The 26,502-nt window shown below is 37.2% G+C and overlaps 1 protein-coding gene across 1 annotated transcript in view; it reads left to right on the top strand.

Annotated features, from left to right (window-relative positions):
• Positions 1-26,502, top strand: part of SUGCT (succinyl-CoA:glutarate-CoA transferase) — a 322,995-nt gene that overhangs the window by 33,681 nt on the left and 262,812 nt on the right. The window contains exons 7-8 of the mRNA XM_054273946.1: positions 5,504-5,595; positions 12,574-12,717. Of these exons, the coding sequence (XP_054129921.1) occupies positions 5,504-5,595; positions 12,574-12,717 (236 nt within the window). The remainder of the gene's footprint in view (positions 1-5,503; positions 5,596-12,573; positions 12,718-26,502) is intronic.

Raw genomic sequence — 26,502 nt, 5'->3', positions numbered from 1 at the left:
AGGAATTGTGGTGTATTAATAGCAATGTAATTTAATCAGATAATAGCAGCAATTTGACTCTTACATTTAATTGCAATGTGTATATATTGCCAATATTCACAGGAAATTTGTATGCTTTAATTCATTTTCCCAAACAATTATTCAGTCAGCTGCAAATAATGTCCTGCATAAAGTTACTTCTGCCATGCCCCTAGCTAGTGATGAGTATCTTAGGGCTATTATAATTTACTGTTTATCTTGACATTATTATTTTTCAGTTTTGCTAGATGAATATTCTTAGGCACCTTAAGTCTTCTCTTGTTGCTCCATATCAAAGGCCATCAAACTGCTGGAGACTTTTCAGAACAGCTGTGAGCGGCATTATTACATGTTAGCCACCTTATTTTATAAAATTTTAATTGTCATATTTACCCAAATATTAAAAAAAAGAGATGCAGGAACAGAGAGATAATGATTTTTTAATGTTACATTAAGCATGTCTCATTTTGAATATCATACACTATGTAATGCTGCATAGTAATAGTGATAGTGGAGATCTTGGTTAAGAAAATTCTTTAAAACTTTTCATTTGCAAATTTATATTTACTGATATTTAGCATCCTCTGTTTTCCAGTTGGTTAAAGTCTCTTTCTTCCTTCTTGTTTGAGCTAAGGGTACAGGATTGCTGGTGGAAAGCTGTGGCATTTGCTTTGTAAATGGCTCCAGTAAAGGCCATTTTTCCCTCAAGCTGACACAAAGTAGCTGATGCCAGTTCTTTCATACTTCTCATACCCGGTTCATTTTTCTTGCTCAGAAAAAGCTTCAAAGAGTAAAGGTTCCACACTTTCTTATGTAGAAGGTAGACTTGGCTGCAGGGTCAGAGCAGGAGGATTTAGGTGTGACTATGCTGAATAAGCAAATAGTCTTTTGGTGGCTGTGATCAGTCCCACAGGGTCTAGCTGCAGGCCTGTCACAAGTGGTGTCCCCAAGGTTCAGTCCTGGGCCCAGGATTGTTTTGCTTGTTCATCAGTGACTCAGGTGAAGGTGCAGATGCCTCCTCAGCAAGTTCACTGATGACAGAAAGCTCAGAGAAGTGTCTGATACCACAGAGGGCTTGAAAATGGTTTTCAAAAGGGCCTTGAGAGAGATGGAAGAGAAGAACTGGAAGACTGAGAGATGGGCAGAAAGCAGTGCCTGAAATTCAACAAAGGCAATTGCAGAGTCCTATGCCTGGGGAAGAATAACCCCCTGCACCAGCGCAGGCTGGGGGCCAAACTGCTGGAAAGCATCTCTGTGCAGAAGGACCTGTGGGTCCTGGTGGACAGCAAGCTGTCCATGAGCCTGCAGTGAGCCCCTGTGGCCAAGGCAGCCAATGCTCTCCTGGGGTGCATTGGGAAGAGCATTGCCAGCAGGTTGGTGGAGGTGATCCTGCCCCTCTGCTCAGCCCAGCTGAGGCCACATCTGGAGTGCTGTGTCCAGTGCTGGGCTCCTCAGCAAGAGAATGACATGGAGCTCCTGGAGTGGGTCCATTGGAGGTCAATGGACGAATGGGACTGGAACATATCCCTCAAAAGGACAGGCTGCTGGAACTGGGCCTTTTCAGCCTCAAGAGGAGATGACTGAGAAGGGATTTCATCAATGTCCCTAAGCAGCTCAATGGAGGGTGCCAAGAGGGTGAAGCCAGGCTCTTGATGGTGCCAAGCAAAAGGACACGAGGCAATGGGAGGAAGTTGATGCACAGGAAGTTCCCCCTGAATATGAGGAGTGAGTTCTTTTCTGTGCTGGTGACCAAGCACTGGAAAAAATTGCCCAGGAAGAGTGTTGAGTCTCCTTCACTGTAGATACTCAAAAACCATCTTAACACAATCCTGTGCCATGTGCTCTGAGAAGACCCTGCTTGAGCAGGGAGGTTGGACCAGATGACCCATTGTGGTCCCTTCAAACCCCACCCATTCTGTGATTCTGTGTGATTCTCTGTTTCTGGCAATTTCAGAAGCTTGCTATGCAGATTAAATAATGCTTTGACAATGACAGTTTTTAGGAAGGACTTGGAGATCTAACTGGAGGTTAGTGTCTTGTACTTGGTTTGATTGTGAAACTGTACATTTTGCTGTAGAGAACACCGGCTCATAGTGCCATGATTTTGAATTCTAGACACATGAGGATGTGACAGGTATCAGAAGAAATCATATCTTCCTACTGCAAGGTATAGAATGTAGATTTGGGGAGTTGAATAGGGGTTTAGTGTGGTGCAACTTTCTTTTGCTATTTGCTGATTCTGCTTTACAAAAATCTAAAGCTTTATGTGAGATTTAGAATCTAGCCAGCTGCCTGAGAAGCTAAAAAGATTTAGAAAACATTTAGTTTTTTAAATTAAAATTTAAATTCTATTGTCTGTCTGAAATCTATTCCCCAAAGTAAAAATACCTACACTGGACTTAGAGATCTAAAATAAATTCTTTTTCTAGTAGAGATTATTTAAATATTGACTGTAGCTTTTGGTGATAAGCTCCACTAAAGGGAAGCAGGAGTGTGATCAGCTGCCTTATCTTACCTTCTGAGACCATCACTGTTAAACCTATTCTCTCTGTATTCAACTGGGATTATCTCTTTACACTAAAGTATTTTTCACTGTATCTAAACTTTAAATGACTAACTACATTTTATTTAACAGAAGCCTATATTTAGGTTTGAGGGTGTAATTGCAAATCTGTGCTTTTCACACTGAATTAAGTATGAGAGAACACAGAGTATTTGGACAAACATAAACTTTAGGTGGCATTTATATCTGTAGGGAGTTATTTTATATATTTGTATATCTATGTACACATGTATATGTACAAATGTATGTATGTGTATATATTACAGTTATTTTAAAATCTGTGTACCAGGCTGAATATTTTTGAAAGTAATTTTGGACTCTTCTTCAAGCTTTTTGTGTTTGTGTTCCTAGTTATTTCTAAAACATCTGCACTGGGTTGGTCCATTGACCATGAAAATAATGTTCAGCCTTTGATTTTTAATAGCTATTTCTCACTTAAGTCCACTTTTTTCTCTGGGAATCTTGTATATCCATAGTTCCTGGGGCTAAACATTTCCAACGACAACAGATCTTGTCCCCACGCTAGCTTTGTCCACTCAGAACTGAGATCAAAAGTAGAATTAAGTATTTTTTTCTCTTTAATCTATTGTGATGTGTGAAGACTAATTAAACACTCCATACAAGTCCTAATCTTAACCAGAACGTCATTAAATAATACCTTTTATTTTGAAACCTGCATGTTACAAAGTGTGAAAAGGATTTAAAAAAATTTATTTGTGAAACTGCTCTAGAAAAATTCAGATCTTGTTGCCTGTCACCTTTCCTGAATTCAGTGTTTGAGGGATGGATGTTTGTCCTTACCAGAAGAGCATTGCAAAGTTGTTCTGTCTACATACTAAATGTTTAATTTTCAGATGTTTGCTGTTTATGAAAACATTTGTGTGAGTAGATGTGTTGAGATGTCTTTTCTTTGTTAGTAATTGAGGCCAGTACGTAGTTTCTCACTTACTTCAATATGCTTTTCACTATTCAATTAAAGTTGTTTTGAGTACTTTTTTTTATTGAGCAAGATTTTGTTTTTGAAGTGGCCCCACACACTTAACTGGTTTTAATTCTACAGTTCATTCCAATGAGATATTGGTATATGCCTAGTTAGTGCTCTTTGGAACATTTTTGGGTGGATCCAGTATATTTTATTTGCTAGTCCTCTTACATTTAAAGACATTGTTCTTTGCTGTAAACTTTAAGAATGTAAATATGAAAGGAAATACCATGAGTTCTCTTTGGGATCTCAAAGTCGACTATTGTCAGATTTCAAATAAAACTGGGTAAACTGGTAGATTTTTTTCTTCTCTCTTGTGAGTAGTGACACAGATTTGACCATAAGAAAAGTGTTGACTTTTTTCTTGCAAAATGTTTGTTTTGAAGCTACACTGGTTAGTCAGTGAATTGGCTGTAGTATTCTGATATTCCCTGTGACACTTTGTGCAGAAGTTGAGCTCCTCCACAGCTTTGCACAACATGGATCTCATGTCTCCAGAAAAATATCAGGCAATTGAGATAGTTTGTAGTATAATGGGGAAATGTGTGTAGTAAGTGGATATTGTTTTGCTTAGTATGATTTATCAATTGAAGTAAGAAGGTGCTTTAACTCCAGTTTTCAGTCATCACAATCCTCTTGTAATATACATTAGGAGTAACTTATGAATTATGCACATAACAGCATCAGTCCAAGTGGATGAACTGAGGATGAACTCAATGAAAAATTATTTTTAATTGTGTGCTTTTATTCACAAACCCAGTGTTTAGACTGTCATGCCTACTGAACAGACTGAATATAGAGAAGATTTTTCCAGGCAAATTATGGAAAGGAATCTAGGTGATTCAGGAATTTTTTACCTTGCAGTATATGTTGATATAATGTAATTCTAATACTGTCCTCACAGGTAAGAATTAAACATAAATGTTTTAAAACTAAAGTTAGATTAGGAATCTTGTCTTTGACAAATATCTTGTAACTGCTCCAAGGGATTTCTCTTAGAGATATCAGAAAAAGAAGCACTTAAATGGCTTTGAATGTGCTTCCTATTAAATCTGCACTTAAATCTAATTATTGAGGGCTCTGCCATTATTAGAACTAATAGAAACCATCCATGAAATATGTTGCTCCTTCCCTGTTAACTTCTATCCTCTGTGATGGTGGTTACTGGTTCCAGTGACCTTGTCAACTGCTTGTGCAAGAGCTCCTCCGTTGGAAGATTTTATGGTTGTTATTGGAAGAACATGATAACTATAGCAAAGAGAGGTAAGACAGTATCCTTCTGTCTATAGCTGTTTGTTTGAAGTTAATTATACAGCTGAACAAAACTGTATTTAGGTAGTTCAGTAAAAGTTCTCAGTATTTTGGACTTCATTGATGCCAACTCTTGGCAAACAGATTGTATGTGCTTGCTAAGGCCTTGCCATCTTTTGTAAACGATGCTTGTTTTGAAGGTAACTCTGTTAAGATATGGAATAAAGTAACAGAAATGAGGGGGGAGCAATTAATATGTCAAAACCATAGTGTCATGATTTTAGTGTTGTTTGAAGTATTCAAGGTATCCTTATGGCAGAGTGGAGACAACACAGGCAAGATGGGCCCTGTTGGACAGCAATTGTAGGCCTGTAGAGATACTGTAGATTCTCTGAAATAACATCTGAGTCCAGCCTCAGCTGAGACAGTGAATTACGAAGGAAATTTTATCCAAAAGGAATGAAACATAGCAGGGATACAAATCTGTCTAGTATTAAGATCAAACACATCCTCAACCCACAGAGGATGAATCCAACTTTACTCTTAGAAATGTGAAGGAATAAAGAGAATACAATAGTGTTCATTGGTTGTACAGTCTGGACAGCTTGTTAACAAAAGCTGAGGAGCAATAATAGCTTAAGTTCTACTTGTTCTTGATTGAATGACTAGTTGTTCTCTTTCTCTTTTAGGTTATGGTCAGACAGGTCCAGTGGTTCAAAGAGGTGGATATGACTCCATTGCTGCTGCTGTTTCTGGTCTCATGCATATCACAGGACATGAGGTATAGTGCACAACTTAAAAATTTCATTGAATATTTGTGCCATGTCCCAAAACTGGCTGCTGCATGGAACAAGTCGGCCTGCTGGTAACACATCTGTTATGCAAACCCTCCTGAGTCTAGCAAGAGGTCTCATCCCTGGGAATCTAAGAAAATAATAGTACTTGTATACTTAAGCTATGTCACTCCAGGCTTGTAAAGAAAAATGCTCAAGAAACAGAAAATCAAAGAAAAAAAGAAAAATCCTGAATCTCCAGTGAATAAATTGGCAATATATGCTAACCTGTTAATGGTCACTTGTAGTCACTTCTAGAGCTGTAGTAGCACATTGTTGACAGCTGGATGATAGAACCATATCTATGAGTGTGAAGTCTCACTGATGCTTGGATATTGATATTCCCTATGTAAAAATCGAAATTGTGAAGCTATCTAGATAAAATATCTGACAAAATAGATAAGATATCTGACAAAAGCTGGGTGTTTTTCAGTCATTCTGCCTACAAATAGGCAGAAAGATGCCATGCATTTCTGGAAAAGCTTTATGTGCTACCTATTCCCACTGACATCCAAGATCTTTGTTAGCTGTGGCTGTGCAGGAAGCATAACAATAGTTTAATATCTAAATTCTAGAGATACACAGAACATGTGTCTTCACCTCAGAAAAATGCTGGTGAAATAAACATTTAATTAAGCTGTCTTGAATCCCCTACAGATGCAGGGAATGTGGTCCTCAAATGTCCCTTTTCAAGTGAGGTAGTGTTAGAAGTCTGTTCTGTGCATTATAAATGCCAGATACCGTTCTAGTGTGGAGGTGCTCCTGGTACTCTGGAAGCAGTAGTGCAGATCTTGTGAGTACAATACTTGCATGTTCTAGATAAACAAGGAATTCATAAAGTTTCTGTACCAAGTGTCAGCTGTTCATGTTTGAGTATGTTGTTGAAAGCTAACCACATGATCTGGACACAACTCTATTGTAGGGTTGATATTCTGCCAATAGACTTGTTTTCTACTGAGAACAATGGCAAACATCAGAAGTTTGTACTTCTGGCAAGTATTGTTACCAGCGTTGTCCTTTTTATTAGGGAAAAAGCCAAAATCGAGCATTTTTTGACTGAGTAAGCTGAAACATCTTGTGCCTAGTTTCTTGAGGCTGTCTATTTCTGCTGTGTTATTGGTATGTACTCATAGGATGTTCCATCACAGAACATGAGAAGACATGAAATTGAGTGCTGTCCTTACGGGCACTTCCCTTCAAATATATCATGTACATGTGCACTAATCAATGACTGATCACAGTAACTGCAGTGTAAGTAAATTTAACATTGTATCTGTAGAATGGAGGTTAATACTTCCAGTACAATGCCAGAAACTTCATGCATGCCTCAAAATATACCAATCAAAATTGGAAGGGTATACAAACTGTTAGAAAGGGCCAGATGTTGTTAGTGCAACATGAATAAAGAAAGGTAGATAGAAAGAGTGAAAAACACAGGACTTTTGTACTGCTTTTCAATAATATGTGAATGCCAGAATAAATAACTGTTACACTGAATAATTGCATGCAAGTTATATTATGAAAATAATAGACCTCAGTGGCTGTTATGAAGATGGATTTTATAAATAGATTGTGTTAAGGTCTACACTGGAAAACCAGATGTTCGCATCACCTCACCAAGCCTTGAGGTAATGTAATCATAGGAATCATTTTGCCACTGCCAGTAACAGCTTTGTCTGTTCACTGGGGTCTTCTGAGAGTTCGTTCAAACTTAGTCACTCTTTTGCATGATTAAAATGAGCATGCAAAAATTTGCTTATTTTTCTTTATTTGAAGTTGTTTATGTAGCATTTCTTCAATTTCTCAAAACCATTTTTGGATGTATAGATGGACAGTATTGTTTCAAAGACTTAAGTAGTCAATGACTCCAAAAAAACAAATGTACTTTTTGTTGTTGTAGTGAAAACTTATCCAAGTGGCTGTAAAATCATATGCTTGTTGGAAAGTAACTTCAAAATAGTGAATTATTATTAACAGTAAAATCTTCCATTTTTTTAAACATTTATGTTCATGTGACAGAATTGTGTTTAAAATTTCACAAAACTAAGTCTGAACAAAAGTAGAAAACCTTGTTTCAGTCAACATGTAGAAAAGTGGCCAAAGAAAAAGAGGAAAAAAGAAAACTTAATTTCATGCTGTTTTTTTAATTAATAAAGCTTAAATTATTTGTTGACTAGATAATGTAGAATTAATGTGCAAAAACTAATAAGTTCATTTGAATGGGTACACTAGGGTCTGATTTTTTTTTTTAGAATAAAATAGAAAATGCCACTCTTATAAGCTGGAAATGAAAAAAAAAGGAAAAGTTATAACAGATGATGTTGGTTTTATATTTAATTGCAGTAGCTATAGATAATCGGTATAACATCATCAGTGCAAGAGTGCTCTTTGGAAACATTCCTTTGGTAAACAAACCATTGAATGCTCTTGCAGGATGGTCTTAGAGGCATCAGCTGATGCAGCCCACAAATTGAATGAATCTGAGCAAGCAGTAAAAAAGCATCTACATACATGACCGAGGTGTTGAATGTTGAGGTATGCAAATTTACATTGATGTATAAATATTTACAGTTCCTTAGAAAGAATTTCATAATAGGGTAATAAAATTTTGTCCAGTATCTGACACATACAAAAATGTATAATCCAATAGCAGTATATATTCCTGCCTATAAAAAAAAAAAAAAAACAGCTTGCGCTTTTTTTATTTATCTTTTTTTTTCCTGGCATCACTTAATGGTAATAACTTTGAAATGCTTCTGAGTGATATTCTGAACCTTGAAATCAAGCTATAACTTCTGCAACATTGCAAAAATATTGGCACAAACAACTGCATTTGTGCTAGAGTTGTTTTTGCACAATAGAATAGTGTCTTTAAATCATGTTTTGTATACAGTAACCTGCAAGCTCTTACACATGTGCTTGATTACTTGTGTATTAGAAGGTATCATACCTGTGAAATTTGAAATTTCTATGACTCATCAAACAATAACTTGAAATGAATTAAATAAAATCCAATTTGATCACAAATCTCCTTCCATCTCCTAGTGGATTATTACATGTGGCCTTCAATACTTAAAGTACCTTTATAGTGGTGTGTTCTTTCTTGAGGAAAAAGCATTTTTGTTTTACTGAGTATGAGTCAGCATTTAATCTGCAATCTAGAGATGCCATTCATTCTTCAGTTTAGTACCAAACAAAGTGTTAGAAAAGAATACACATGGTGTATATAGTTGAGAGCTGTTGAAAAATACAGCCATTGCTGGTTCATATTAGCTTCAGCAATTATTTCACATCTGTAAAACTACTGGACTTAGAATGCTTTTCTTAAACATGTCATTTCAAACCAATTTTCATTTTAAATGGATGGTTTTTGTATTACTGATGTAAATTTGGAAAGGGAAATTATGTCAAAGGGCAAAAAAAATCACCTCAGGAAAGGAAGCTTCTAAAACATGTTGTGGCTATATCTGGGCGAGAATATGTTGACCAGTTGTAAGGAATTTAGCAAACAGCAAAAATCAGGAATAAAAATGTAAACTCTAAGATTGAGCAATAGCAAAGCACAGTGATTTAAAAACAAAAGGTCTGCCTAACTGGTATGAATCTTTATCCTTTCAAATGAGGAAAGGGCAACTCCTGATGTTGCACCTAATTGAGAGTTCAAGCCAGCCCTTGAGGGCTGGATGGCAGCTTTGTTTGCGTAAGACACATTCTCCCTGGCTAGTGCTACATTGCTCTTCCTACCAGAACAATAAAATCACTTCTGTCTGTCAGGGGTGGCGGTGTTTGACACTTTAGAAATAACTTGCTTGAATAAAAGATACTGTATAGATCCTTACTTTGCCCAGGTAGGTGGTATAATGTTAGCTATACAGAAGTACTGCTGTGCTGGCAGAAGCTCTGTCCAAAGGAAGGTTATTTCTCTGTGTGTTTAGCTTAATCCTTCATATAAAGCAGCTTCACATCCCTTGTTCTTCAGGATAGTGATAAAGCCTGAATTAATCCATTCCACAGTACTTACACCTGTGTGTCCTGCCCCAAAAGACTGGTTTATGGCACAGGAGCTGATTGAAGCTGATTAAATGGTGAGACATGGCAGCTCATCATGAGTCTTGGTAGGAAGACCAAGGATGGCTAGAAATTGTGTGGACTGGTTCAGAATTATGGGTTGTGGAGTGTTAGGATAAAACAAAGCCAACATGTTAAAAATAACATAGCAATATAGTGCTAGTAGTTTGTAAGAGTGTTCTCTAAGGGGAAATTGTGAAAGTATTTTTAGAACTAAAGGTGAACTTTTTACTGAGGCAAAGGAAGTGTTTGCTTTTAAACATTAGATAGTTTAGTACTTGATGAGGAAGGTTCTGGAGTTCATATATAGCAACCTATTAAAATAATCCAAATTTCTTCATCTTCAAAATGTAGTGTTCTCTTTAAAGGGTGAAATTATTGACACTCTTAAAACAGTGGGCATTGTTTTCAAACTAAATATGTTGCTGCCCATCTGTTTGTAAAATCTAGTCTTTTTTGTTTCTTATCAACCCAGTGAATGTAATGAAGTGGCTATAATAAAGAAAGAACAATTTAAACAAGCTGATTACTTGCTGCAGATAATATGAGGGTTTTTTTGTTTTGGTTGGGTGTTTTTGTATGTGTATGTGTCTTTTTGCTATGTTGCTATGTACCAGAGTTGGGTACAATGAGGGTGGTAAATAACTGGAACCTTTGTGTTTCCTATTGGGAAGCTGAAGTAGCTTAGTGTAGCATCTGGGGAAGGAAGAAATAAGAGATTCTTCAAAAAAGTTCTACTTCCTAAAGCAGCATTCACCTTAGTATTGTGTAGTTTATATATCATCCTATGGATATCTAGGCTATAGAGAGTCACAGACTAATCCTTACTGCAGTTTGGATGAGAGTAACTAATTTTTTCCCAATTTTGCTGTATTTTATACAGATTTTGTAATTTTTAGTCAATTTCATGACAAACAGTTATTATTTATCAATTGTAATGATTTTAAGTTGTCTTATGGTAGGCTTACTTGGGTGCCAGAACTCTGGAAGAGTCTCATTTTCTTTGCAGCACTATTTTTCTTCACAGTTTGAAAACTTAAAAAAAAAAACCCAAACAAACAAGAAGTAAGACTTCAAAATAAGGAACTGATGTGATAATCTGATCATCTGACCTCAGACTTTTCAGAGTAGGAAATGGAGAATATTTCAGAAGAAGCACTACAATAAAAGCCTGGCTGGGCTGAAATTAGTAGTTCATGTTGCCATTGATTTCAGAGGGGACATATATCATGCCAATGATTACAGAAGTTCTGAAACACATGATGCTACATGAAGATTCTTCCCTTGATGCTAGAAAAGGGATGACATACAGAAAAAGGATATTTGAACAAACAGCTTTTCAGTGACTTCACTCAGAAGGTCATGAATTTGCATGTATTTGCATGTGTTAATATTTACAAGTGTAAACAAAAATTTGTGTTTGTTTCTAACTAGAAGCCTGGAGTGTGTATAGTGGAAAATACAAAACTGAGCTTTCACTTGGGGAGGGACTGAAGATGAGAGGGAAAAAGGGAATTGAGAAGAATGAAGCAATGTGGTTCTGCCTTTTAAACAGACAGGCAGCTGTGTCAGCATACTGTAGAATTTTTTTAGGCCTTTAGCTTCTGGACATAATAAAATTCACTCTTTACTAGCTTCTCTTGTCTCTAACATTATCTCTTTTCTTTTTCCATTGGTGAGTTGAAGCATTATGTTTTTAGGGACAAAAAGTGGCATAATAAATCCTTCATGATGTCAGTATGTGGCATCACAAAGTGGCAGTTTTGTATACATGCTGCAAGAATACCTGGTTTTCAGTGGTAGCTTTTATACATCAGCTCACTCAAAGATACTAATTTCTTGCACTAGCTGCAACTGAGTGCAATCATCCAACCAATTCCTTACCAAGTGCCTGGTTTAGAGACAAGTATGTCATGTGGGATGGTGTCAAATGCTTTGCACAGAACCAAGTAGGTGACATCAGTCACTCTTCCCAGACCTGCTACTACTGCTGTAATCTTTCATAGAAGGCAACTGTATTTGTCAGGCACAATTTGCTCATAGTGAAGCCATGTTTGCTGTCACAAATCATTGCTTATTTTCCATGTGCCTTAGAATAGTGTCCAGGAGAATCTGCTCCATAAGCCTGCTGGGTAGGAAGAGGAGACTGGTGGGCCCATGGTCCCCTGGGTCTTCTTTTTTACCCTTTTAAAATATGGAGGTTATGTGTCCCTTTTGCCAGTCAGTAGGAACTTCCTAGGACTACTATGACTTCTCAAATATGATAGACCATGTCTTAGCCATTCCCACTGCCAAATCCCTTGGTCCTGCAGATGTATGTCATCAAGTCCAATGGGCTTATGCACTTTCAGGTTCCCTAGATGGTCTTGAACCTGATCTTTTCCTACAGCACATGGTTCTATGTTGTTGTCTCTCCAGCAGATATTGGGGTGGCTGAAGCCCCCCATGAGGACCAGGGCTTGTGAATGTGAGGCCGCTGCGATCTGTCTGTCGAGGGCCCCATCCACTCCATCTCCATGGATGGGTGTGCATAGCAGGATTATAATGTTAGCTGCAATTGCCCTCCCTGTGCTCTCAGGCAGCTCTTCATCCACGCCCAGTGAAACTCCAGCTGGTCATTGACATAGATGGAAACACTGCTTCCTTGTCTCCTTTCCCTGTCTTTCCTAAAGAGCCGATATCCCTCCATTCCAACACCAGTCACAGGAGTCATCCCACCGTGTCCCTGTCATGCCAATAAGATCCCAGCCCTGCACAATTGTATTGTCTCTGCTTGTTTCACTGCTTTTAATTTTTTCTTTGTTTATTGTTTTCTTTGTTTGTCTTGTTTCATTTTGGGGTGTTTTCTTTTTCTTTAGGATGGGGAGCCAGTTAGATCAGGAGTGGCAATGACAGACCTTGCTACTGGGTTGTATACATATGGAGCAATTATGGCTGGTTTACTTCAGAGGTATAAGACAGGAAAAGGACTACACATTGACTGCAATCTCCTGTCAACTCAGGTAGGAGTTGTAAAAAAAATGCTTTTTGTTGTATAGATGTTTGAACCTAAGAATATAATTTGCATATAAATTAAAGTGCATTAGTTAGTATAACTAATGACAACACTAATATTGACATTAGTGATCATTCTCTTGCCACTCTGGTAGTGACCATTTTATATGACATGGTTATTGTTACTACTGCACTAAGTTTGGTTTTCACTTTTTGCAAAGGACTGCCATGTTCTGTGAAAGCACAGGTTAATCAAGGTTTTTAATATCACTGAGAATGTAACAGTTGTAGTGAGTAATTGGAGACAGACGAGCCTAAGTGGTGAAACCAATGTTGAAAGGAAGGCTTTGACACTAGGTCACGTTACTTCTAGAGTGACTGAACAACTTATCATCTAGAATGTAAAAATATCACCCAAGTTTCAAAGTAATGTAATCCAGGAGGTCTGCATTTTGGCTCTGGGAGTTAAAAGAACAAAGTAAGGTTGAAGATGCAGCATTTTTCCTTGGCATTAAAGGCAAAGTTGTTTTGTTCGTGAAAGATATAGCATGTACTACCTATAATGAGAACTTTAACTCTCTTTGAATATTTGAACACCACTGGTGCAATGATTTATCATTTCAAAAAGCAAGTGGCATTGATATGAGCTGCATATGATCAGATAATATGTTGTCTTGCTGATGTAGGTACTTGCTGTTACCAACTGGCACGTAGTACAGAGGAATTTTTGTTTTTGTTATAAAATGTACGTCAAATTTGTATGCAGTCTCCTTATTAAAACAACTACAGTGCTCCATTGTTTTCATCCTTTTTTAATTGTATTTTTCTTCATGTTATAGCTGTCAGTACAGTTGAGAAATGACAGTGCCCATTGTGCTAAAAGTTGGCCTAGGTGTGAGCAAGAGGTTGAACACCTATATCATTGTAGGGTAACAATGACTGAGAGTAATGATGAGTTTGCTCTAGTTTTAGTGCCTACTGCTTTTGTCTGAATAACTATTGAAATCAGAAAGGAGGGGAAATCCTTGCTTAAATCAATAAAGAACTTCTCATTTATTCTGGAACAAATGTTTGCAAGAAGTGAACTTAATTATACTTACATATATTTGTAAATGTTGTATCTGTGTAACCTTGAAAAAATGTTTAGGGAAAAAACAGTTCAGAAAAATATTTTAAATGTGTATTAAATTTTTATTAAATAGTTTGTAAATATATGGATTTAGGGGGATTTTATGTTTAAGGTATTGTAGTGTTATATATTATGGCAGTTGCTCCTTGATCTTTTTAATTTCTAATTTCATAAAAATACTTTTGATAATTTTTATTGATTTCCAGAGTAATTGTGGGAGACGTGTGTGCATGTAATTCCTTGTTCCACAGGAGGAGATTGAAGACCTGTATAGATGTTGGTGAACAAAGCATGTCAAGCATGTCACATGGTGTTTGTCTTCTACATGATTAGTTGAAGAAGTGCTAAATAGTCAAGGAAGAGCTTATTTGTTTTTTTAGGTTTTTTTAAACAGTAACCCCTTCCCTGCTCATTATCAAATGATAGTTATTTAAAAGTTATTGAGAAGTAATTCCATAAATGCACACTCTCATTGAAAAAGAAATGTTTTTATTTACTTCAGTGTTGGGTAAATGAAATTCAAATAATTTGGTATATTGGCACAGAATATGGATAAAAGATGTTATTCAGAAAACAGCTCTTTTGTTTTAGATGATCCTGTTGCTTCAGTCCAAATTAATTTTAGGATGTTGGCCCAAGACTGTAATGAGAACATCTATTAAATTGGAAGAAGTATTTATGAATGAGGTTCTAAAGAAAAAAAAACCCAAGATGTGATTAATCCCATTAAAAAGATGTGTTACAATGAATGAAAAAAATACATAAGTGACAGCTAAATCTCTCTCAGAACATCTAGTTTCTTGATTTGTTTTCTTTCTTTTTGTAAGACTGCTGGTTACTTATAAGTCTTTAGGGGGAGTGTCTCTACTAAGAAAGAGCAGTACAAATCTGAAAATTAATGTAAATAAATAAAATTCTCTTGCAATACTTCTGATGGTAATGAGTTTTTTTAAAGAAAGTTAGACAATTGCTGTGATGCAATCAGGGTCTTCAATGATACATGTTTCCAAAAAGATTTTGGTTTTACCTCCCAACTATGTATCTAAAGCTAGCTTTTCATCATATGATGAATGTTTAAAAGGAAGGACTTTTTGAAGTTTCTTATGGATGCTGCCAAAATATAAGGAACCTAAAGTTTTAGACTTTCAGTTTACTAGGTGCTTGTTGGTGTTGATTAATGGTAGGATCTAGAGGTCAGAGACATCTTGATAACTTCTTCAGCAAGAGTTTCACTGAAGTATGGTAATTTTTAATGAGAAAAAAAGGAATTTACTGTGTGTACTTAACCATCCTATTTGTAGTGTTTTGACAGCAGGATCTTGTATGAAACTTCTTGGTTTTGCCAGCATTTCAAACAAAAGATTTGAAAAAAAGGTTGAACAAAAGATCCAACCACACTGAGCTAATATAGCAGTGTGGTTGGATCTTTTGTTCATCCCTTCATCTGAACTGAAATTTGTGAACCTGGCCAATACATATTCATTGTTCAGTGTTGATGACTTTGACGATGTCACAAAGGAATAAAAACCCCAGGGGTTAAGTCACTCAGGTAATTAGAAAATCTTGAAAACAGTTTGGTTTGTTTTATACAGAAAACTTAGCATCTAAACGTCCTAAATCTAAATCTGTGTCTGTGCTATCAGTTTTCTGCATGCCTTGCAGAAATGCAAGAGAATTTATATTCTTTTTTGTGGAGGGGAGGGCTGGAAAATGCTTTTGATGCTAATTTCCTGCACAGACATGCAAATAACAAAGAGCATTGAACTGAATTCAACTGCCAACAAAGCTGATCTGAAACTTTTTAAAGAACTGTCCGACTGACTGGCAAATTAGTTTCATATTATCTGTGTAGAACCAAATTATAAGTGAGACTCTGTACTCTGAAAAAATATGATTTTTAGAATATCTTCAAATACATATATTTTTTTCAATTTCTGTGTTTTAAACACTTACTACTACCAAAGAAGTTTTCTTTCCCCACAACAAAATAGGATTCTAGCATTGTTTTTTGAATGAGAGGTATGGTAACTCTTAGGATGTGGTTTTGTAGTGAGCACAAACTTTCTATATCTCTCATCTATAAACTTTTAACCTGTGTCATACATTTCCTTTGAAATTTTTGACTTTTAGATGATTCACAGTTGTAAGCTCCAGATCTTTCAGCATCTAAATAGTGTCCTTTAGATGATACTGGTAAATAAGAAGGAAGTGGGGTTTGGATTTGGTTCCAATTATGCAATTGTGCCTTTTCTTCTGTTGTGGCTTAAAAAAAATCTCTTGGACATTTTAATATCCTTCCTGTATTTAATTATGACCAGGCTCCAACAAATACTGTAATAAGTTGGTTTCATTTGGATTAAAAATCTGCAAGAAATATATTGCATATAACATTTCTGCAATTTTGAATGTATTTTTTCCCAGATTCCACTGAGAGAAAAGTATGGTTAACATTGTTTGTATAATATGATTGTTCATCAGACACTTCTCTGCTTCTAATTACTATGTTTTAGCTTGTATTTGCCATTGCAAATATCTTCTTAAAATGTTGAAGTGACTCTAGAAAAACCTAAAAAATTGGTATAAATTATTTTCTTTATTTCATTTTTGTTCTTAATTAAGCAGCTAGTTTACTGAGGGAATGATGAGGGTTAGAAGCTATTAGCTTTTGTTTCTGCCTCACATTTTCCCATGATGATTCTGTTTAAGGCTTATCTATTTAAGGTGCTTTCAGTGCTATCTATTCAGGGCTTTCATGGCATGTCTTTTAGCAATTATTGAGTGCAGGTGAAACTGGTAGCAGTTCCATACTGCCTGTGGGACATAGAAGGCTGAGAAGTAAGTCGTGTGGAAATATCAGTCTTGGAACTTCAGTACTGCTCAGGTGTCTTGACTCTATCTTGTTGCTTCTCTGCTTGCTGAGAGTCATGAGTTGAATGAATACCAAAAAGAAAAATCATCTTTTTTAGAGGTTATTGCTTCTGGTGATTTTGGAGGCCAGCTATGAGGACTGTTACACAGTTGTCTTGGTTTTGGGTATGGTTTGAGTAAGTCAGTTTTTTACGAGCTTATAAAGCATCATCTTTGCAAAACATAGTATTCTTAATCTCCATCATAATAAAAAATTGAGCATATGCTGTATGGAGATGTTATTTTTTTCACTGTAGAACTCTCATATGGAAAAATAACAAAATCTGAATTAATATGAACATTTCTTTAAACATATACTGCACTTTAAACACTTCTTGGCTTGTATTCTTGACAATTTCCATTGAGGACAGCTGTATAACTAAGAACAGAATTTATCCCTCTGGGTTTTAAGCAGCCAGAATTTGATTGAATAGACCAGAAGACCATACACACATGACAGTAACTCAATTTAATATTGGTCTCTGTGGAATTTGTGTTATGATTTCTAATGATTAGTTATGCAGTCATTGGTAGAACATCCTCCAACTGGATCTTGGTTTTATTTAGAGGCTTTCTTTACTCTGTAAACAGAATACATATTCAAATTGCTAGGGAATTTCTTCTTTAAATGCTACCTAACTGTAAATTCTCTTTTTGTCTTTGCTACCTTTGTTCTTGTGCTAAAGAAACCAAGCCTGAATGAGTTTCAGCTTCATTTTCCTATGTTGATCTGTCTCTGTCATTAATTAGAGAAAGACTAGGAAGGAGATAGAAAAAATATGCCCCTTTTTACTAAAAAAAAAAAGGACACTGGAGTGGGTAGAGGAGAGAGTTTGAAGGTTTGAAGACAAAGGAAGACATTTCTTTAAATGAGTTTTTAATTTAGATGACCTTTAAATAAGGGTGTAATCTTGGAAATGGAATCAAGATGTTTATTACCAGCAGATCAGATTTCAGAATCATGCTGAGTATTAAGAGAAGGATAACCTGGGTAAATGAAAAGGAAGGGGAATGATTTAAGCAACTAGTACCAGAATAAACACATTTAGTGTACCCCAAAATCTCACCTGCCCCTCTAAACTCATAGAAATTTCAGAAGTAATTCCATAAGTTCATCAAACTAGGATAGAGCCTTTCAACACATTGTACTCCATTTTTTAGTGTAAATAACAAGTAATAGGCTTGTAAATTGATGGAAGAGGTTTTAGTTTTATGTCATGGAAAATTTTAAGTTAACAAGACAGCTGATTTTTATGTGCTGCTGAGCCTCTGGAAATCTAATAAACCTTAACAAATGTGGCATTTTTGGGTATGGTGATAGAACTCTAGCTAAGGTTTCAACACTGCTTAGTTTGATTTCTTCAGAAAACTCTTATTAAAATTTCTCTGTAGATTATAATTTATCTTTTAAAAAAAGGTAAAGGATGATGCTGAAACACATTTGAAATAATGACTTCCTTTGGTCTTCCTGCTGCCAGAATTTCTGTTTGTATTCAGCACATTGTTGTTTCTCTGTTCAGGATTGGTTTTGGCTAATCAGTTAGATTGCAAACTCTTTAGAGAAGTGACATGTGGTTAGGCCAAAAATCACAACTTATTACTTACTATGTTATAGTGAAAGCTATAAAAAATGTCTTCAGACTCTAGTTTAGGACTTCTAAAACAGGTATCCATTAAATTGCATAAAAGTCATAGAATCATCAAGCTTGAAAGAGACCTTGAAGACCATGAAGTCCAGTTGTCAACCCAGAACTACCACTACAACCCCTAAACTACTAAATCACATGATTCAGATCAGCCACCTCTTAGATGTCTCCAGGGATGGTGACTTTTCCCTGGGCAACCTATTCCAATGCCGGACCACCCTAACACTGAAATTTTTCTTCCTGGTAGCTGAATCTCCCCTATCTCAGCTTAAGGCCATTTCATCTGTAAATTATAGATTATAGTCCTCTCACTGCAGGCCCAGGGGAAGAGACCAGACCTCACTACAACCTCCTTTCAGACACGTTTTCCAGACCTTTCACAAGCCTTGTTGCCCTTCACTGGCCACACTCCAGCACCTCAATGTCCTTTCTAAAGTGAGACACCCAGAACTGAACACAGTACTCGAGGTGTGGCCTCCCCAGTGCCCAGTATAGGAGGGTGATCACAGCCCTGGTCCTGCTGGTCCTCACTTCATATACAGGCCAGGATCCATTGATCTTTTTGGCCACCTGGGCACACTGCTGGCTCATACTGAGCACCCCCAGGCCCCTTCCTGCTGAACAGCTCTTGAGCCACTCCTCCCCAAGCTTGTAGGGCTGCATGGTTGTAGGCCTACCTGAATGCAGGACCCAGCACTTCCCTTTTGTCCTCATCATGTCCTCAGCCTGTCCCCGTTTCCCTGCAGAGCCTTCCTACTCTTGAGCAGATCAACACTCCCACCCAGCCAGTGTTTTCTGCAAATTCACTGAGGGTGCCCTGAATCCCCAGGTCTGGATCATCAGAAAAGATGTTAAACAGGGACTAGCCCCAAAACTGAGCCCTGGGGAACACCGCTAGTGACCCATCACCAGGTGGATTTAGTTCCATTCACCATAGCACTCCAAGCCTGGCTATCCAGACAGGTTTTTATTAACTGAGGTGTTCACCCATCTAGGAGGATGCTGTGGGAAACTCTGTCAAATGCTTTACTGAAGTCTAGACAGAGTACATCCACTGCCTTTCCCTCATCTACTCAGTGGGTCACTTGGTCATAGAATCAGATCAGATTGGTCAAGCAGGACCTGCCTTTCATAAATGCATGTTGGCTGGGCTTGATCTCCTGATTGTCCTGCATGTGCCATGTAATGGCACTCAGGATGATCTCTTCCATAAACTTGGTTGGAACTGAGGTCAGGCTGACAGGGCTGTAGTTCCCTGAATCATCCCTCAGCTACATCCTTTACATTTGCTTATTTCCAGTCAGCTGGAACTTCTCCAGTTAACAAGGATTGATGGTAGAGGATTAAGAGTGGTTTAACACGTTCTTTTCCTTCCCTCGCTACCTTATGAAGGTAAAGATCAATGTGGGTATAAATGTGGAGGTGGATCAATGTGACCATAAATGTGAGTGTCTAGTCAGAGTTCAGTTATTTGTAAAAATTCCTTGCCTTGCTTTGAATGAGTTTGGTAGTACTAGATTTCTCTAATAAATAGATTTGAAGTTATTTTTATTCTAGTTTCCTCTATGATAAATCATTTTTGGTTTTTTGTGATATGACTTAAATATTTTTGTAGATTGACTAAAGAATAAATTCCTTCTTCAGAGTATAATTTACAATGTTGCCACTACTTAAAAGCATTATGTAGAAGTGCTATATTTTGACTCCAGACTCATTGGTAATAGTCAAGTCAAGTAGAGCTTTGGACCACATTTCTCTGACTTGCATCCCGTGTAACAGCTTAGTAAATGAACTACGTCTGCAATGTGAACAGCATTAAAATGCTCAAAAGAGCTTTATGGCCATTGCTTAATACTGCAGAGGCACAGAAATTATAATCTTGTAAAACATCCTATTTCAAATATTTCATTCAATTGCATGGATTTGTTTCTTGTGACATTCCTGTAGTGCATTAGCACCGTTGGCACCATTAAGTAATTAATGGACAGTGAATGGAGATTTTCAGTGTTAGAACCAAAGCCATTGTTGTTCTGCCGAGGTAATACTGTAGTGAATGGGAGATTTCACTGTGATAATAGGCAGAAAACATTTGCACATTTCTCACACAACCAAATAGGCATGACTTGTTTCTTTACGACCCTCCCTATGTATCAAATGAAGTCTAAAAATCTACCTGTTTGCACTGCAGTGCAAGCTATTGAAATTACTATTGTATTTTATCTTTTAAATTTGTTTACTACAGATAAGATGAAAATGACCACGTCAGTAGACAAACACACCTAAGTTTCTTTTTTTCATGCAAGTATTAATGCTGATAAATGTGGAGAACAAAAAGATGAGTGATGTAAATGGTTAGACATATGCATATTTTCATTGTAAATGGCACTGTTCTTATCATAAGATCAAAAGTGAAAAGTGCCTTAATACAGCCTGTATTGGATGTTGACAGCTTTCCATGGATAAGAATCCCTATTACTGATTAAATAAAAAAATAGTATCCTTCACAAAACGTGTATAAAAATCCAGTTTGGAGCCTCTGGATATTACAGAACTGCAAACAAGAACAAAAATGGCTGTAGTTATTCTGATGCCTGTCTTCACAGGTAATTAAATTTTATTTGAGCAAAATCTGTTTGTCTTTATCATATTTTTATGCTTTCTTGTTTCCATTCTCAGTCGTCAAATACAGCTATTATTTTTAAATTAGAAAAGAATCATTTAGATTGGGAAAGAACTTTTAAGATCATCAAGTAATTCAGCACTGCCAAGTCTAGTACTAAGGCATGTCCCTAAGTGCCACTTCTTTTAAATACCCCCAGATATAGCAACTCCACCACTTCCCTGGGCAGCTTGTTCCAATGGCTGACAACTTCTTCTGTGAAAATCTTTTTCTTTTTATCTAATCTAAACCTCCTGGGTTTAGAGGCCTTTTCCTCTTGTCCTATCACTTGTTGCCTGGGAGAAGATACTGGCTCCCTCACTTCACTACAGCCTCCTTTCAAGAAGCTGTGGAGAGCAATAAGAGTCATGTCTGAGCCTCCTTTTCTCCAGTCTGAGCAATTCAAGCTCCCACAGTGCTTCTTATAAGACTTGTGCTCCACATCCTTCACCAGCCTCACTGCCCTTCTCTGGACATGCTTCAGCACCTTAATATCTTTTTGGTAATGAGGGGCTCAAAACTGAACACAGGATTGGAAGCTGCACCAGATCTGATTATAAAGCACTGCCTTGGTCCTGTTGGCCACACTGTTCCTGATACAGACCCGGATGCCATTGTCCCTCTTGGCCACCTGGGCACACACACACTGGCTCGTGTTCAGCTGCTGTCAACCAGCACCCCCAGGTCCTTTTCTGCTGTTCAGGATCCAGCACTTCTTGTGGAACCTCATACCCGTGACTTTGGCCCATTGATCCAACCTGTCCAGGTCCCTCTGCAGAGCCTTCCTACCCTCCAGCAGATCAACACCGCTGCCCAGCTTGGTGATGTCTGCAAATTGACTGAGGGTGCTTTGGGTCCCCTTGCCCAGTGTGTTGTTAAAGATGTTAGACAGAACTGGACCAAATACTGAGCCCTGCAGAGCTAGTGACCCGCTGGATGTGGCACCGCTCACCACCTCTCTCTAGACCCAGCCATCCAGCAAGTTTTTTTATCCAGTGAAGAGTGCATCCATCCAAACCATGAGCAAAAGAAGACTGTCAGAAAATGTCAAAGGCTTTACTAAAGTCCAGATAAACAGCCACAGCTCATCCACTTAGTGAGTTACCTTGCCATAGAGGATCAGGTTGGTCAAGTAGGACCTGCCTTTCATAAACCTATACTGGCTGGGCCTGATTCCCTGTCGGGCACATGCAACGTGACGATCCTATGCCTGAACCTTTAGGTGTTCCTTCCTGTAGAATATGCGGCCTTCCTAGATTCCTTTGTCCGACAGGACTTCTTCCCAAGGGACTCTCTCAACCAATCTCCTAAACAGGCCAAAGTCTTCCCTCTGGAGTTCCAAGGTAACTGTCCTCTCCTTTGTTCTGCAACAATTAAAAATTCTATAATTTCATGGTTGCTATGCTCAAGACAGCCTTCCACTCCCACCCAGAATTTCCTCTGTGTTCACAAACAACAGGTCCGAGGGCTCTTTCCCTAGCTGGCTCTCACCAAGTGCATCAGGAAGTCATCTTCCACACACTCCTGACTCCTAGGCTATTGGCTCTTTGTTGTGTTGTATTTTCAAGACATCTAGTGTGCTGAAGTCCTTCATGAGAGCAAGGGATAGCAATTGTGAGACTTCTGCCAGCTGCTCATAGAGTATTCCATCTTCCCTTTATCCTGGTTGAGTTGTCTATAAGACTGCCACCAGGATATCTGCCCTATTAGCCTTCTTGATTCTTACCCATGAATACTCAACCCCATCCTCACCATCATTTAACTTTAGAAAATCAAGACACAAAATGTGTTACAGGGTTAGAGAAACCTGTATACAATGTAGCAGAATAAACTTTTTTGTCAGTTCAATTTTTTCTGGACTGTGTGAAATGCAGAACACAATGCATTTAATATTTCGATGCATGTATAGTCTTTTTTTCAGAGAGAATAAAGTCCTAAGAAAATGATTGTAGAAATTTATGGCTAAAGTTGTCTGATATGTCTGTTATCAACATCTGATTTCATTTGTTAGAACACTGCCAAAGTTTTAACTGTTTTGGCTGATTTTTCCATGTCATGGAAAAGAAAAGGGATTTGTTTTCAAAGTAACTTTAAAAATGATCTGTTTCCAGGATCATGTTATGGGAAAATCCACTGATAGGCTTTCTTGTTTTTTTACTTTTTTTTTCCTTTATGAGAAACCCAGTGCCTTCAGTTTTTGGATTTTGCACCGAGTTACAGATTAACTTTGGAGTTCTTGGTATTTTTAGCCTTAATGGTCTCCTTAATCTTTTGTTTTTTTTAACGTAACAGGTTCCTTAATTATGTTCCTTTGTAATTATGTAGCTGAAGTAGTATCTTTCTTTATGGTTTCAGGAAAAAAAAAGACTAGTATTTTATAATAATCTAGAAAATGAAATTTATTATTCCTTTTAGAATGTGTTTTTCTTCAACTAGAGCTCATTTAAAGAAATATTTTTGGTTTCCTTTTTCTCTTTAATACTAGTGCTGTCTAATAGCTTCTATGGTCAGGATTTTTTGATCCTCCACCTAAATTTCATATGAGTGTGTAGAAGTTTAATTTTTTGATTTGCCTGTTCAATTGGAGAGATAGAAGTCCATTTAACATGTACTTACTCTTGAAACATACTTTGAAATTACAAGTACTACATCTATTAGTTGCATCAATCTTTGCTATTGTTAATGCAAATTGAATCTTAATCAGGAGCTGATCTCCATGCTATGGGAAGCATCCATTCTGGTCTTTTATGAGCTCTAAATAGCTCATTAAAAGTAATTTGTAAATCAGTTCTTTTTTTATTGTTTCATTTCTCTGAACGTAGCAGTTCTCTGCAATGCAAAGAAGATGTCTCAGTTTCTCTATCTATGTAGTCTAAACTTTTTTTTGATAAAGCAAAAAATGTTATCAGACATCATTTTCAGGCAAAAAAAGTATTTATGCAACTGTATACCTTAAAGTCTGTTTGCTCTTTTTCTCTAACTTAACCTCTGAGAATTTGTATTCTGGATAACATATTCAAATACATTATCTCTTATTTTGTTATAGCATGGTTTGGGGGTTTTTATTGTTTCTGGTTCAATTAACACCTTCTAGCACATCTTTTGTGTGACTGTGATTTGCTGTGTGCTATTGGTCAGGTGGCTAACTTGAATCAGCAAATCCCCCACGCTGCATGTGATCGCTGGCATGGATTTGTATACCTGCCTAAGTGTCTGGTTGGAAGGTACAAGAACAGGACACTATAGGAGACCTGTATTAAAATTCTAGTTATTCGTCATTAAAGATTTGATTTTATCTTAACAAGATTATAGTTGTGGCCAGGATTATGCCATTTATCGATACTTCAGTGCCAGGAGTTTTCTTGTGTGAATGGTGAATTCATGGTAATTTCCTGGAGTTTTTCAGAGATATTGGTGTCACTGAGTAGAAAACACTTTTTACTGGAGCACAGTGTTCATAACATGACCACAGACATTTTTCAAAAATTGTCTTTAATAGTGTTAAGCCTTGGCCTGTGTGATAGTAGTTTAACTTTTTTTAGTTAACTTTTGCAGCCCAGACCTGCTGCCTTGATGCAGGGACACGACGGCTGAAGCAGTGGAATCTTGCTCCTTTGTGGGCAGTGGCTTTGTTGCGTGCTTGCAGGTGGGAATGTCTGCCCTGCCTAGAGGTATATGCCACTCTTGAACTGATTTTTAGCTTCTGCAGATCTCTCAGCTTCAGGCTAGATGGGTGGCCCTTACAAGCCTGAATGTAAGGTGATGCTTGTTGGTAGTACCTGGGAATGCTGTGGTTTTCTGCTGGACCCCTGCATGATGGGCTGCCTTGAATTGTGGCAGCTCTCCTGCTTCTGCACAAGGCTGTGGTTTCTGCTGCCCAGTTAATTCTTGCAGGAGTTTGAAACACAATTCCTGTGTAAAAGCTGATAGAACATCACTGTGCATCGTGGTGTTGTGCCACGTCCTGAAACAGTTGGATCGATGCTTAGGAATTGCATAATTAGCTGGAAGAGTGGGGGTTGCCTGGTAGAGATAGAGGTTTTGGGTTTTGATGTGGGGTTTTGGGGTTTTTGGATAATGCAAAAATGACTCAAGGAGCAGGAGCTGAGTCACTTGATGCACATGTACGTGGAAACAGCTTCCATAAGGGCAATAGGGAATAACTGCAAAAGCAAAATTAGTCAAACTTAAATGTTACTAGTGTCAAAATACTTCTTAGGGAAAACATTAACCAGTAAAATCAGTCATTAGGTAAATATTAGCATAGGATCAGTGATTTTAAGAGACCTTTTATAGTGTGCACCAAATGTGGATTGTGGTCTTATGTTCACAGTTTTCGCATGTAAAAATTTTTTTAACATGTCACCAGAAGTATGGAAAAGGTATAAATGGAAGATTATTGGCCTCTGTGCAACAGAAGGCCATGAAATTTTCTAGAATGATTTTTTTCCTACAAAGCTGTAAATTAATAATTGTGTTACTACTTCTGTAGCATAGCATAAAATAAGTTACCTATGCCAGTGCAATAAGTCTACATGCTTGCTTGCAAACAAAGAATGAGACAGCAATAAATTAACTTGGCTTAGAGTCAAAGCATTGTTAAGGTTTGTGGCAAGACAGCAGACACAAAATTGGAGGGAGAAGAAAGTAAAGAATATAATTAAAATGTTATTTTCTCTTTCCAGTTACCTGTCTTCTTTTGTTATTCATTTACACTTGTTGAAATTGCATGGAAATGATTGATTGACTCAGTGAACTCATTGTAATAAATTATGTTTGATGTGCTATCTTGAAAAAAAATCTTTTGAAATTCTGTCTCTTTTCTTTGTCTGCTGACCTTGTGGCTTTTAATATCTTGTTTCCCATCTGTCTGATTTCATCATAATCTGAGCATAACTTTTCAGACCTTAATGCAGCTCTCTTTTTGTTCTGATTTAAGTAAGTCTGTTACACAAATATGGGATTTGGCCATCAACAGTAACATTAGAAAGGAATGTTGAAATATGTGTTCCCTTTACTGATGTGAAATAAAGAAACACTTATCTGTAGATATTTGATAATGCATATTTACAGTGCATAGATCTGTCTCTACAAGCAAATGAATACAGAGATGTCTGTATCATTGCATTACATCTGCTTTAATGTTGTAAGTTCAAAGGTTACTTTTGAGGATTATTTCTTAATTAAAGGAGAAAAGAAGCGGGTCTATAAGGTTTCAGGAAAGCAGTTTTAGGTATAGATTTTAAAAATACTTAGCTGACTATGTCATACAGATGTACCCAAACTCCAGTTTTAGAGATTCATTGTATTATAGATGTCTCTACTGCAAGAAGTGTCTCTATCAGTGAGGTCCTGAGTCTTGAATTACTGGGGAGTTTGGAGAAATAGACTTACATTCTCACAAACATTTTTTTCTAAAGGATATAACATCTATAAAATTGTTCATCTGGGA

The sequence above is a fragment of the Melozone crissalis genome, unplaced genomic scaffold (genome assembly GCF_028551555.1).
Source record: "Melozone crissalis strain CALT ecotype California unplaced genomic scaffold, PUWL_Pcris_2 ptg000016l_1, whole genome shotgun sequence".
In the NCBI taxonomy this organism is placed as follows: domain Eukaryota; kingdom Metazoa; phylum Chordata; class Aves; order Passeriformes; family Passerellidae; genus Melozone; species Melozone crissalis.
The sequence above is the reverse complement of the archived record's forward strand: the minus strand, read 5'-3'. Positions and strand labels throughout refer to the sequence as shown.